General features: G+C 47.7%; 1 protein-coding gene across 1 annotated transcript in view; it reads left to right on the top strand.

Annotated features, from left to right (window-relative positions):
- CCDC40 (coiled-coil domain containing 40) overlaps positions 1-15,333 on the top strand; it is a 45,347-nt gene that overhangs the window by 7,510 nt on the left and 22,504 nt on the right. Inside the window, exons 5-11 of the mRNA XM_043905298.1 lie at positions 1,398-1,530; positions 2,741-2,904; positions 3,670-3,753; positions 3,831-4,050; positions 10,168-10,325; positions 10,518-10,640; positions 13,688-13,809. Coding sequence (XP_043761233.1) covers positions 1,398-1,530; positions 2,741-2,904; positions 3,670-3,753; positions 3,831-4,050; positions 10,168-10,325; positions 10,518-10,640; positions 13,688-13,809 — 1,004 coding nt within the window. The remainder of the gene's footprint in view (positions 1-1,397; positions 1,531-2,740; positions 2,905-3,669; positions 3,754-3,830; positions 4,051-10,167; positions 10,326-10,517; positions 10,641-13,687; positions 13,810-15,333) is intronic.

Genomic DNA, 15,333 nt, shown 5'->3' with positions numbered 1-15,333 from the left:
CAGGAGCAGAAATTACCAGATGGTCCAATGGTTAGAACTCTGCACTTTCAGCACCAAGGGCCTGGGTTCAATTCCTGATTGGGGAACTAAGATCCTACAAGCCACGTGGCACAGCTGAAAAAACAAACAGGGCCAAACAGACAGCCAGGAGTATTGAAGTATAGGTCACTTGCTGAGCTATGAACCCAGTTTGCATCCTCAAGTCTAGTTTCTGGAAAACTCACTGGGGGACTTCTCTGGTGGTCCAGTGGCTAAGACTCTGCCTTCCCGATGCGAGGGTGCTGGGTTCAATCCCTAGTTGATTCCACATTCTGCAACTAAAGATCCCTCATGCCTCAGTTAAGACCCAGAGCAACCAAATAAATAGGTAAATAAATAATTCTTTTTTAAAAAAAGATTGGAATGAGAGAAAAAAAAACAGTATGGTTTGGTATCTTAGTAAAACCTCTTACTTTACAAGAAAAAGAAAACTCACTGGGAAACAGTCTGCAAATTTGATCAACCAGAAGGGCAGAGACAAACCCTAAGAGAGAACCCTATTTTCCTCCTCCCAGCTCTCAGGTAACTTAACTGTGGAGTGGGAGCTGCTGGGTCATCAGTGTGGTCATTAAGAGAAGCCCTTTCTGGACCCCCCAGAGGTATACTTTTGACTCTGGGCTCCCATGAATATCATTGTGGTTCTGGATGCCTCAGAAGTCATTTCTAGAAGCAGCATCACCTGAGGAAGAACAGCTGGAAAGAGCAGGCAGGAGCTGGGCATTGAGACAGCTTTTGGCTAACTGGGCAAACTTAAGCAAGGGCCTCAGCTTCCATGAGCTGCTTCCCCTGCAGGAGACAGAAATGACTGGCATCCACCTTGCAGGGTCCTGTGCAGGGTCATTGTCTGCCCTTACCCATGTTCACCAGTTCATCAGCAGCAGTAGTTGTTGTCAGTGATAATCATTGCAAGAGTCCCCTTTAGAGTTAAAACGGAGCCAGGTGTTTGGGAAAACATTTTCTTCTGGAAATGTCCCCAAAGTGAAACCGTTTGAAAGAAGAGAAGAAACAGCCCTCTTGGGAGACCCTGGCCGGGGCTCAGGCTTTCAGAAATGCTGTTTACCAGCCTCGGGGAGAGCAGCATTTGGGAATAAAGAAGCTCACGTCCAGCACATGCCCGTGCCTCAGTGTTTACACTTTGCTACAGATCTAGTCGGGCAGAGACCACTCCTAAATCCCTCATGGGGGTGGAGGTAGGTATTTTTTGTTTTGATGATTGCAAAAGCCAAATGATATGCATTATTGCTTTAACAACCGTGTTGAATTTTGAACACTGTAATAAGCAAATTTGAATAACGCCTCAGTCCTGACTAAACCCTCATAAATTCAGATTTTGTTGTTTTTGCTCTATACAATCCCAGGAAGCGCTCCGGCAGAAGGTCTTTCCTCTGGAGCCTGGGCATCACCTCAGACAGAGCCCCGAGAGCAGCGACACATCCCTGGGTCTTGACGAGCTGCCTCCGAGCACAGAGGTGCCCTTCACCCCGGAGTCAGGTACTACAGGACAAGCCACTTCCCGTCCCCTTCTGTGCGAGGGCTCCCACTCCTTCGCCCCCTGTTACCTCATTTCCTGTTGGTCTATGAGTCTAAAGATAAAAATGTCATTAACAGAAATGGTTAAGACACTTGGAACATTTGTTCTGTTTTATCTAATTTAATCCTTTCACTTACCTAGTGAGGTAGGAACTGTTCTCCATTTTACAGACCATGAGAGTCATTAAGTTATTTACCCATGAAGTGGCAGAACCAAGCCTGGACCGAACTCCGGTGACATGGCCCTGGCCACACATCCCTCTCTGCCTTCTGGTCTCAGAGGGGAGCTCGGCCCTAAACATGTGCCTGTGGGCTGAGTTTTCCAAGGTGCTTTCAGGCATACCCCTATCTTTCCACTTGGTTCTGGTATCCTAGTGTTGAGTACATGAGAAAGCAGATTGGGTTATTTTATATTATATATAACCTGATGGGAAGAGCTAACTCACTGGAAAAGACTGATGCTGGGAGAGATTGAGAGCCAGAGGAGAAGGGGATAACAGAGAATGAGATGGTTGGGTGGCATCACCGACTCAATGGACATGAGTTTGAGCAAAATCTGGGAGATAGTGAAGGACAGGGAAACCTGGCATGCTGCAGTCCATGGAGTCACAGGGTTGGACACGACTTAGTGACTAAACAACAACAACAAATATTCCATTTGATGGTGGTGTGCGGATGATCCAGCCAACAAAACTTCACCTTACCTACAAGTGACATGCAGACAACACTCATCTAAATGAGTTAGAAACAAAACAGGATCTCTCCAGCTCAGGAAGGAAGAAAAGCTGAAACTTGAGCCTCACTGATTGCTTTTCAATCGTATCAGTTGTTTTCCTTTAAAAAAAAAAAATCTAATCCATCGTTAAGAAGCCCCCTTTCTGTTCATTATTTATGTATTAAAAGGTATCCACAAAATGTGTTTGCTTCTTGTCTACCTTTAAAGTTCAGTCTTTCTACAAAATACGTTGAATTAGCTAGTAGAAAATTCATGCGCAGAAGACCCTGTGAATAGCATTGTGAACCCTAGCCCAAGAGGGGCTTTGTCTTTCTCTTTTCCCTCCTGTTGCACGAGGCTGGGTGTTTAGCTTTCTGATGAACTCCCCCCAGAGAAGCACTCTCTCTATTAACTGCTCAATAACATTTGCCATTCCCCCCTTACTTGTCCCCCTAGAACCCAGCACCCACCCCAGGGAGGGCGCCGCATCCTCCTTCCTTGACAGGATCCAGCAGCTAAGCATGGTGGAGGAAAGGGGCCTGGTGGAGAGAGTAGAATCTGAGGGCAGCGACGAGGCGGAAGAAGACAAATCTCAGCTGGTGGTCTTGGACCCAGACCACGTAAGAAATTCGGGGGTTTTGCTTTTGCCCCACACAGACGAAGATGGACTTAGAGACACTGCCGCACTTGCCCTGTTCTGCCTGGAGCCTCCACGGCCCGCCTTTTACCAGCAAATGTTGCGCTCTGCTTCATCTGCTCCCCGAATAGTTGACCTGCAGGGTTTGGGCTGCCACCTCATTAAGTGTGTTCTCCCTTCAGGTTCATTCACTCAGACTCAGCGTTTCCTAGTCACTGGAAGCCAATCACTGTGGTGGGCGCTTCCTGAGCACTGAAGGGTGCTGAGAAGCATTCCCGGGGCCTCCACCCCCCAGATGCCAGCAGCGCCATCTTGGTTGTGATGGCCAGAAATGTCTCCAGACTTTGGGTGGGGGCTAGGTCACCTCCACTAAGAGACATCATCTTGCGTGTCCCATGCCTCTGGCAAGTGGGGAGGACGGGTCTTGACTGGTGCTAAGGTTGCAGTGGGAAATGGGGCTCAAGGTTCATTTGGTGCTGGCATCCAAGGCTCTGCTCATCACTGCCCTTCAGCTCCGGGGATTAAATCAGCACCACTGCCCCAGCTTATCCTGTCATTTTGCCAAAATATGCACTCAGGTCCTTCAGTGCCTACAGTGAGACCACAAGTGACTTCTGAAGTAAGAATCCTGGGCAGAAGTGGGGAGCACCCAGTATGAAAGTCATTTCTGTCTCCACCCCCCCAAGAGCTGTGGCTAAGCCCCAGAGGGGACAGGACGGTAACTGGCTGTGCTCTTCCATTGTTCTAGCCCCTGATGATAAGATTCCAGGCTGCCCTGAAGAGCTATCTTAACCGGCAGATAGAGAAACTGAGGCTGGAACTTCAAGAACTGGTGCGTATCTGTCCCACCTCCCACTCAGCTGTGCTCCCTCCTGCGTCTCCATGACCCAGTTTCTCTCTCTGGTGCAGAGCGTGGCCACCAAGCAAAGCCGAGTCCAACGGCAGGAGTTGGGGGTGAACCTTTACGGGGTCCAGCAGCACCTGGCCCGCCTGCAGATGCAGCTTGAGAAAAGTCACGACCGCCACTCCATCGCTGCGGGCACGAGGCAGCAGAAGGAGGAGGAGCTGCAGAGGGTGCGCTTGCTCTACACCAAGACCTGTGAGACCGCCAACGAGGAGCGCAAAAAGCGTAAGGCTGCTCCGTGTCCTTGCAGGTGCCCACGGGGGGTGTCCCCACATGCCACAGAGACCCCAAGGGGATCCTCACCTACCATCGAATCCCTGAATACCTTTGCAACCTGGTGGTGGCCCAAGTGCCATCATGACCCCGAGGGGTATCCCCATGTGCTGTCGTGACCCCGAGCCACTGTGGGACATCATGAAAGACAAGATGTGTTCATGTCATGGAGGCATTCCCAACCTTTTAGGGAAGGAAAGACATGTCTTAAAATGCACCTAATTAGGCAAAGCAGCAAACACTGAAAGCCGGCAGGTTGGGTTTATGGAGTCAAAAGTGGGAGAGGCTGATGGGTTGCTGGGGTGGAAGATAGGGTCTCCAGAAAGCAGGGAAGAGTGGGGATGGGCAGGGTTTAAACAGGTGGGGAGGTATAGGTGAGGCCAATCCAAAGTGCAGGGACCCATGATCCAGAGCCCTGAAGCCCCAGGCTGTGTGGCAGGTTAAGGGGAGCAGGTAACTCTGGAGCAGAAGAGGCCATGGGGCTAGGACTAGTCACTGTTCCTAGAGCAAAGCCCCGCACAGAGTGGAGGCGGTGGGCCACAGTGAACAGCGTCGTCACAGCAGATTGTTTCAGTTTTTGTGTTTTTCATGTTTCTGACTTTCTCCATCACCTCTGTGTGATATTATAATGGGGGAAGTAACCTAAAAGAATTTGGAAGAAAACAGAATCACACCTGTATCTCAACTGTTGATGGAAAGAAGCATTTTGGACCCTGAGAAATGTAGGAGAGGTTTCCAGACAGAGTTAGGGAAGTGCTCCCTTAGGGAGCACTCCTCCCTGATTATCACCAAATTAACAGAATCTACCAAAAAGAGAAGAGCAGGGCACTCACACTAGAATGGTGGAGCCACATCCTCCAGTTATAACAGAAGTTAGACCAGTTTGAAAGAGGACACAGGTCCCCCGGCGCCCCCCCCCCCGCCACAGGAGCAGAAAGTGCCCACCAGAGCACCCTTCCTCAGAGGCTCAAGGCGCGGATGGGCTTCTGGAAAGATCCAGTTGTGTTTATGGACAACATGTCCTTTCTGGAGGTCATCAGGGAGCGGAAGCAGAGCTTGTTCCACCAAGCAAGGACCCACCTCACAGCACCATTCCTCGCTTCTTTGAACTAAAGGATTTGGGTGATGGTCCCAGCCCTGCCTACCAGGTGCTGCCGTGGCCCTGTCCTGTAGGTGAAACATGGGCCTTTGCCCCTGGACAATGTCTATGGTTGCCCACCTTACCTGGGAGGGAGGTGAAGCCCACCAGTCAGTAACCTTTACACCCAAGTGTGAGTCCGCAGCAGCAGTCCCCAGACAGGAGAGCAGACCTCTCCACAGACAAACATTGGGTTCTGAAAACTAAGCATTTGCCAACTGGTGTTTGACGTGAGATTTTAGAGGCTATCTCACCAGTCAAATGAAAACCAACTATTAGGGAAAAGGATACTCAGAATTAAAAAATAGAATCATCATCCCCCCTCCCCCAAAAAAGTACAAAATAGCTAAATCAGCACTGCTGAAAATTGAACAACTGAATTTGTATACTAAAAGTCCAGTGTGAGGAATTCTATCCAGAATTCAGAGCAAAAACCCAAAGTGATGAACATTCTGAGAAAGAGATAAAAGACATGGACATAAGTCTGGTAAAGTCAGCATCCATAAGATAGAAATTCCAGGAGATTAGGGGCATTAACCAATGACATCAGAGGAAAATGTTTGCGTTGAGTTCAAGAAAGATGAATTTTCAGGTGTAAAGACTCATGTAGGGCCAGATGGGTGGAAGAAAAAATAAACATGCCCAGACATACTTGGTGAAATTTTTAAATTCCAAAGGTAAAGGGAGGGAAATGCCATAGGATTACAGACAGGACAAAACCAGACGTTCCCTATGTTATTCAACCCTCCAGAGGGTGGAAATTTTGGGAAATTCTTCCCAGGCTTGTTTTATAATTCTCAGTATAATCCTTACTGGAAAAAGCTTACAGTGTACAAAAACATAAAGTGATCCTACTTACAAGATATGAAAATCCTAAATAAAATATTATTAAATATTAAACTTTTGCTCATCAACAAAAGATTAAGTTTAGCAATATATGAAAAGAAAAAAATAGCTCCTAGTGAAGAAGGGCTTAATTCTGGGATAATTTGAAATTAGGAAATCTACTGATTCATTGCACTTTTTTCTTAAAGGAGAGAGAACAAAAAGATTTTCTGGGTGGATGCCCAGTGGATGTTTGAATAAAATTCATTATTCATCCTAAACTAGAATAGAAGGAAATTTCTTTGTAAGTGTTTATCAGGAACTAATAAGACAGTTTTACTCAGTAGAAAGCCCTTACCATAGATAAGGTAAGGAATGAGATGAGGATACACTGTTTTGGACGTTCCAGCTATGAAAGTAAACAGGAAATATAAACGAAGTATAGATTCTGGATATGACGTCTTGAGACTCATTCTCCACCAATGGTATGATTGTTTACCTAGAAGATTCAAGATTACTGTTGAAAAAGAAGCAAATAAAAGTGATAAGAAATCTATAAAGTAACAATACTAGAGTTATAATTTTCTTTTCTACCAGTCATATCCAATTAAGAATTATTAACGTAATTTTAAAAATCTCATCCATGATAGCTATAACAGCCATAAAATACTTAGGAATAAGTCTAATAAGCAGCAAGTGAACTGGACTTCCCTAGTGGTCCAGTGGTTAAGAATCCATCTGCCCAGGCAGGGGACATGGGTTAGATCCCTGGCCCTGGAAGATCCCACATGCAGTGGGGCAACTAAGCCTGTGCCGCAGTGACTGAGCCCGCACGCCCTGAAGCCTGTGCTCTGCAACAAGAGGAGCCATCACAATGAGAAACCCATACACCACAACTAGAAAAGGCCCTCACACAGCGAGGAAGACCCAGTGTAGCCAAATAAATAAATAAAAGGAAGCAAGCGAACCTGCCTGAAGAAAAACAATAAAATTTTACTAAAGGACATAAAACGTTTAAATAAATGGAACAGTCGTGTAATGGGATGGGAGGATGCACGATATATAAATGTCATTTCTCCAAATTAACAAGCAGTTCACAGCAAGTCCAGTTAAAATCCACAAATGTGATGTTTGAGTGAGCTTGAATTTATTTAACATAGTTATTTATTATTTTTGAGAAGTAATAATACAAATTTGAAGCTCTCTGGAGTCTCCCTCTGGCCTAGTCCAGCACCCTCTGCAGAGTCACAATGGTATTATTGATTCTTGTGTCTTCTTTTAAAGATATTTTTGTATAGAAAAGCAAAGTTATAAGGGTGTGGTATTTTTTTCTATTTTTTTACACAAGTAGCTGTATACTATGCCCACCACTCTGTTCCTCGCTTTTCCCCCTTATCGATGCTTGCTAAAAATTATTCCAGAGCAATACCTTAAAAACTCTCCATTCTCAACAAATTGATTTTCAAGATCTCTTGGAACACTAAATGCATAAGAATATCCAAGAAAGTTTTGAAAAAGAAAGGTGTTGAGGGAATATTTCCTAACAAATATCAAAGCACTGTATCAATCTACAGCAATAGAAACAAAATGGCTCAAGGGAAAAAAATGGGCAAATAGATCAATGGTGCGAGAGTTCCAGGAAGTTTACTCTGGAATCTATCTATTTACTGCAAATTGAATGTACAGATTGCACTTTAAAATCACTAAATATTTTCGCTCATTTGACCATCCAAGAAGGAACACTTAGATTCCTATTTCATGCTAAGCAAAGCCTGTTGACCCTGCATATCTTTCCGACTTCCTCTTCTGACACCAGGTCAAGAAAACTCTACTACTAGAGGGCTTACCTGCAGAGGTCAGGCCCATCTGATATTTACCCTTTTTGGCACAAACACACCTGATCTCAGGAGTGACACCAGGGGCAGAGCTCATGGGAGCTTTTCAGGACTCTGCCCACCCTGTCTTATCACATGAAGGACCCCTCAAAGCCTAATAGGTAAAAGACTACTATCCTGCCATAGAAGAAGGGGTGGTAGTATGAACAGGCACGTCAAAGAAGGAAGAGGACAGCCGGTCTTCATACTGTGCAAACAGACTTGATTTCACTAATGTTGAAAGAATACAAATTTAAAAGAATATTTGAGGACTTCCCTGATGGTCTAGCGATGAAGAATCTGCCTGTCAATGCAGGGGACATGGGTTCTACCCCTGGTCTGGGACAATCCCACATGCCGCGGGGCAACTTAGTCCCTGAGCCACAGCGACTGAACCCGCAGGCCCTAGAGCCGGTGCTCCGAAACAGAGAAGCCAGTGCAATGAGAAGCCCGACCACCGCAACCAGAATGCAGACCCCACTCGCCACAACTAGAGAAAGCCTGCTTGCAGCAACGGAGACCCAGAGCAGGCAAAAATAAATGAATAAAAAAATGTTTTTAGTAAAAAAAAAATTGAAATATTGACTCTCAGTCACTCATCCAGGAAAGAAGGAAAGAGGGGGCAGACGTGAGTGCCCTGGAGGAAGGGTGGGCAAACTCCCTGATTCAGGTGGGGTGGGTTATTCAGCGCCATCTGCCATAGCGAAGGGCCATAGGCCGAGCGACTTGAACAATAGAAGTTTGCTTTCTTGTAATTCTGGAGGCCAGATGTACAAGATCAAGGTGTTGGCAGGGTGGTTCTACCTGAGGCCAATCTCCTGGGCTTATGGACAGTCATCATCTCCCTGTGTCCACACAGGGCTCATCCACTGTGTGTCTGTGTCCTAATCTCCTCTTCTCCTAAAGACACCAGTTGTTCGGGCCCACCCTAGTGACCTCGTTTTACCTTAATGACCTCTTTAAAGACCCTCTCCCCAGATACACTCCTACAGTCCACCCAGCAACCACTCTTTCTACAAAACTCCCCCCTCTTTTCCCTGTACCCCCCTCTGTTCCCCCCCAGGGGACCCAAAGAATTCTCTAGTGTTAGAGTTTTTAAATCACCTTGGATGTTAAAAAAAAATGTGTTTGTCAAGTTTAAGTCCATCCTTCAGAAACACCTGACTCTAATATGATATTCACCCATCAGCCTTTTGATCTATAAATCGATTTTCTGTTTGGATCTATGCACTGAATAAGGAACGCTCTACACCAGTGAACAATTACTGGTGGAAGTCTGTTTCCCTAAGTAAGCTGATGTTCTAGCTTATAAATAAATCTCATGAGAGTTTTGTTACAAGGAACCCATACTTCAGTGATGATCAGCCCACCCTTCAGGCTGGTTTTTCTCCCAGGGGATTTAGGACCGAACCTGACGTTGCCGACTTCCATGTGGTAAGAAATCTGTAAAATTCACACAAGGCCTCTTAACCTTGACGCTGTTCAGAACATCCTTGAACATGAAGAATCTCTAACGTGTGGTGGGAGTAGAGGGAGTGTTGCAATTGATGGGCGTTAGTTCAGTTCAGTTGCTCAGTCGTGTCCGACTTTTTGCAACCCCGTGGACTGCAGTTCTCCAGCCCTCCCTGTCCATCACCAACTCCAGGAATTTACTCAAACTCATGTCCATCGAGTCGGTGATGCCATACAGCCATCTCATCCTCTGTTGTCCCCTTCTTCTCCTGCCCCCAATTCCTCCCACCATCAGGGTCTTTTCCAATGAGTCTACTCTTTGCATGAGGTGGCCAAAGTATTGGAGTTTCAGCTTCAGCATCAGTCCTTCAATGATTATTCAGGACTGACTTCCTTTAGGATGGACTGGTTGGATTTCCTTGCAGTCCAAGGGACTCTCAAGAGCCTTCTCCAATACCACAGTTCAAAAGCATCAATTCTTCGGCACTCAGCTTTCTTTATAGTCCAACTCACATCCATACACGACTACTGGAAAAACCATAGCCTGACTAGATGTACCTTTGTTGGCAAAGTACTGTCTCTGCTTTTTAATATGCTGTCTAGGTTGATCATATATTCTGTCTCTCCACCTATTAATAGACTGTAAGATCTTTGATGGCATGGTCTGGGTCTTTGTAGTTTTAAGGCTGTTTCTCAGGCCCATCCCACAGTTAGGGGAGGGGTGCTGTGTCCGTGTTGGCCTGTGTGCGATGCTGGGACACCCTCCCCCTCTCTTCCCAGTGGCAGCTCTGCAAACGGAGATGGAGACCCTGGCTCTGCATCTCTTCTACATGCAGAACATAGACCAGGACGTGCGTGATGACATCCAAGTGATGAAGCAAGTCGTGAAGAAGTCAGAAGCCCAGCGCATGCGGGCTGAGCTGGAGAAGAAGCAGCAGGTATTCTGCAAAGATGATGCCCACATGACAATGGCCACACCTTGGATTTCCCAATCAGCCTTGCTCCTGTTTGAATACCACAGCTCTGTGGGGCGGGGGGGGGGGGTGGGGCGTGTCCATCCTGGGATCGCTGACGTGGGTCTGGGTTGGTGGGGACCTGTCTCACCATGCATCTTATCCCTTCCCTTCTAGGACCTGCACGTGGACCAGCTGACCACCCGAGCCAACCAGCTGGAAGAACAAACCTCCCTGTTTGAGGCCCAGTACCACGCACAGGCTAAAGACACTCAGATGCTCAGGAAAGCAGTGAGTGAGGTAAGCATCACCCATGCCATCTGGCAGCGCCTGGGAAGCGCCTGCATGCCTGCTGAGAGACTGACTGAGCCCTCAGTTAGCTGGCCCACCCCCTGCACATCCGTCTGTCCTCATAAGCATCTCAGAGCATCTGCCTGAACCACGGTGATGATCCCAGCTGACTGATGGCCGGTGTTCTTACTCTCACCATAGCAGTGATAGACTAGAAGGCCTCTCAGGAGCTGGGACATTCTGTCCTGCTTGCTGGGACATCCTTAGCAAGCTTCTTAGCAACAGCAGACCTCTTTCAAGGAGAGCTGAAGTTTCCCTAACCATTCTCAGCCTGGACCACTGGCACTCCTGGGCAGTGCCCACATCTCCACTCCATAGCGAGTAAGAGAGAGCCCAGGCTCAATGCAACGCCAAATTCAGTGACTGGCACTGGAAACCAAAATCACTGTCGCTTTTTGTTTTAATCTGTGAATCACCATCTATCTTCATACGTGCAGTGATGGCATGAAAGAAACAACACACTTTCATTGAAGGAAAGACAAATGGGTGGGCTTGAACAAACAAACATACCTGGGTCCATGTTGGACAGTGCCCAGTTCTCACCAGCCTATGAGTATACTTAATCTAGAATGAATGCCCATCAGAATCTCGGCAGAGGGAAGCTTTTTAGTTAACAAAGCAATTCTGAAGTTTACCTAAAATATAAATTCAGAGGACTAGCAAAGAATTGTCCAGGGAGGAAAGTTCATGAAGGCTGTTTGCCTGGAAATGACAGGCTTCCTGAGACATGAGACTTTCTGGGCTAACACCAGGGGGGTCCAGGACAAACCAGGATGATGAGTCCCCCCTAACATTAAATGCTAGAAAGCCCAAGTGGCTAAAATAATGACTTACTGGAGTCAGGGACAGACAGGTAGGCTGTGGGAGCCTGTGAGAGAGCCCAGAATCAAGGAAACGTTTGAATAGAAATTTCATGGATTGTAAATTAATAGAGAGCAAGTGAGTTATGCACCCAGTGGTGTTGGGATATTTGGTTAATTATTTGGGGGAAAAAAAAATCACATCTTTTCCTCATACCACACACTAAAACAAATTCCACATGGGATCAACTATTGAAATGAGGGAAGCTATACCAGAAGAAAGAAAAAGAGAAATATTTGTAGAGTCCTGGGTTGAAGAGGGCTTTCTAAGCATAATACCAGTAAGTTTGGTGGTGTAAAGAGATTTTGAAAATCAATCCAGAATCTGCCGTGCGCGTTTCTGCTCTGTGATGATCACACACACACACACACACACACACACACAACACTGTCGTTTTCTTCCGTTCCGTCTTTCTGTGTCTCCCACCGCTCCCTGCTGGCTGTGTCCTGCCAGGACAGGGCCAATCCCACGTTTGTTCATCCTGGCTTTCTGCACCCAGAACCGGGGGGCTGGGGGGAGGGTTGGGGGGCCATGGCAGGTGCACCACAGACATTGATGACAGCCAAGGGCAGGACAGGGGTTCTCCCAACCAAGTTGGCAAAGATGAACAAGACAAGGGAAGCAGGGCTTCTACACTGATAGTGGGGGTGCAGTGTGCCTTCATCAGGACCTTTATTCAAGGATGATATTGTACCACGTGTCACGGGCACCCACCCCATCCCCTAGTGCACTCTCCCAAAATATCACTGTTCGGCCTTCATTCCAGGGAAAATGGGCATGCAAATTAAATTTTTGTACATTAAATATTCAGTGAACAAAATGAATAGAGAGTCCCTGGGGACACAGTGCTGTGTGTGATAACAAATAAAGTCCCAAGAAGAGGACGTTGTTTAAATAAATTATGATATATCCATACAGTGGAGGACTATCTCACCAATAAAATATTTGCTGTGAAGCCCATTCACAATATGCTACTTTTAAATACTAAGTTATAAAACAATAATACAATGTGATTGCATACACACAGGCAAACACAACACACACACACACACAGGAAGATAACACCAGGGTGATAGAAATGGTCAACTTTAAATAATGGGATTTTTTTAATTTTCTTTTTGCTTATTTACATATTCTAATTTGCTTAGAATGAACACTTTTTTTCTTAATGGGGACTGTGTTTAAAACATTTAAAAACTGAATTCAGCTCAGTCTTTACATGTCAGCCTGTACCTTGGCCAACAAGCCCTTGTCCGGCAGATCGGGGAGCTCCGTGGGAGGGCACCTGCCTCTGGCTGACCGTCCCCGCTCAGCCCAGCCTGGGGAGGAGCCCAGCAGTTTTGGCACCTTCTGCCTCGGCCGGGTACCGCTGGGCGGCGCACAACCTGGTCCATGGCACAGAGTGGCCTTCTCAGTTAATAACTTACCCAAATCCAGAAATGTCTCAGCAGTCATGGTATAATAAATCACACCACTTTATGCTCTGTAATGGTAATGAATAGGTGATTTGTTAAAGCCCTGATGACGGGAGTGGGATTCCCCAGTGCGATGAAACGTCCAACTCTGCCCTCCTATCATCCCCGTGAGTGTTCGAGGCCGCTCTGACCTCCTCCAGTGTCTACCATGCACGTCCAGCAAGAGCAGAGGCTGATCGGACTCAGCATCTCCACTGAGATGCTCGTGGCCCAATGAGGGCCTCACCCAGCCCCACTCCGTGCCCCTTCCAAGGATCAGCATGAGGCCAAATTGCTAGGAGTGCAGTGATTCCCCTGGAATGACACATAAGTACAGTCATGAGGCCCAGCACTTGGGGTCGAGCTAAGAGCACGCTCTAAGCTCGACCCCAAGTGCTGGGCCTACAGGCACCATCCCGTCTATCTGATGGCCCCAGCGTGTGGGTACTGTTATTGTTCCCATGTCACGGCTGGGGCTCAAGGCTCAGGCAAGTGTTGGATGGGCCTTTTGAGCCATGTTTAATTTCATGTGTGTCCTTCTGTTGCTGCATATAAAGAAAAGCTAGGGTCTCGGAGAAGGAAGGTGACTTGGGAAGCTCGGGGCTCTCCAATGTCCTCTTGGGGGCTCTGAGCTTAATGATGTGAGACCAACGTCCACATAACCTCAACTCTCCACTGCAGGCCTGCACGGAAATAGAGGCCATCAACATGGAGAAGAAGCACATCTTGCAGCAGTGGGCCACCAGCCTGGTGGGCATGAAACATCGCGACGAGGCTCACAGAACCATCCAGGAGGCACTCAGGTACGGGCAGCCCCGCTGGTTGCCACGGAGGCGGGCCAGGTGACTCAGGGCCGTAGGCAGGGCCCTGGTTGGAGTGGTGGGAGAACTTGTGACATGTGGGAACTCGGAGGCAGGTGCAAAGTGGACTCCATGCCTGCCTCCTCCCAGGTGAGCACGGAGCGCCCATCCCCAGCTCTCCTGGGACAAAGGGGTGCACCTGCAGCCCTGCGGCCCCAATTTCCGTTCCTGAAACCCCCCTTTATTGTTCACCCAGATTTCAGTGTCTCTTAAATCCCTTCAAACTTTCCGTGGCACCGGGAGCTGCAAAGCTTTCATGCTCAGATTTCCTGGGAGGATTAAGGAGAAACGGTGAGGCAGAGAGGGAAAGAAAAGGGGGTATTTATCTTGGGGAGATGAAGGTGTCCCTTTGATTCACAGTTTCACCACCTGTGTGCAGAAACTTCACCCCTCCTCTATTGTTCTGCCGAGGGCTGAGTTCCAACCGAAATCCTGCTTTAATCTCCCCAAAAAGGGAAGGAAGAGGCCCCGCCTGGCATTCCCCTCTCACTTCTAGCAAGGGCTGGACGTGCACCCTGGGTGGGGTGCTGGAGACTGGGGCTTCCACCATTGCCTTAGTTCCCCAAACCAGCAGGATGCTTGGGGCCCAGGTGTGAAAGCAGGTCCTGGAGGGAACGCATCATAGCTTGACTCAGCCCTCAGCGTGCAGCCTGGCAGTGAGCCGTGCCCAGGGGAGGCCTGCTGACCAGGGGGAGAAGGGATTGGGTTGCTTTGCCAGGCCCATGGCATGGCCTCTGGTAGCCCAACAGCTAGGAGAGACATTCCTTCTCAGTCTTGTGATTAAGAAAAACAAAAATAGAGGCATATATCTATGACTGTTTTTAAAACAAGCCATGTTTATGTGGGTAATGCCAGCTTAAAAATACTCATTTCCTTCACTTCCCTGAGTTGATGATAGAAAGACAAAGGGAGGACTTCCCTGGTGGTCCAGTGGTTAAGAATCCACCTGCCAGTGTGGGGGACATGGGTTCAATCTGTGCTCTGGGAAGATCCCACATGCCTCAGGGCAGCTAAGCCCATGTGCCACAACTATTTAGCGGGTGCTCTAGAGCCCACGAGCCACACCTACTGACGCCGATGTGACCTAGAGCCCATGCTCCGCAGCAAGAGAGGCCACCGCAATGAGAAGCCCGTGCACTGCAGCAAAGAGTAGCCCCACTCTCTGCAACTAGAGAAAACCCACTCAGCAACAACCCCAGCACAGCCAGAACTAAATGAATAAATGTTTAAAATCTGAAATAAATAAATAAACTTTTAAAAAAAGAAAGCCAAAGGGAGAATCATAGAATTATCCAGGCGAAGTCCGGCTAAAAATCTGCCTTCCCTTTTAACACGCAGGTGAGGAACCGGGCTGTCTCAGGGCTGTGGACTTGGGCTGCCCCCTGCCCGGCCCCCCGGGGCTGCTGGTCTACCTGCTCCCTCTGTGTCTGTTGACTGAGTGCTGCCCCATGTTTGGTGTGCAGAGAC

The sequence above is a fragment of the Cervus elaphus genome, chromosome 5 (assembly GCF_910594005.1).
Source record: "Cervus elaphus chromosome 5, mCerEla1.1, whole genome shotgun sequence".
NCBI classification, from domain to species: Eukaryota; Metazoa; Chordata; class Mammalia; order Artiodactyla; family Cervidae; genus Cervus; species Cervus elaphus.
This window is presented reverse-complemented; position numbering and strand designations above follow the sequence as displayed.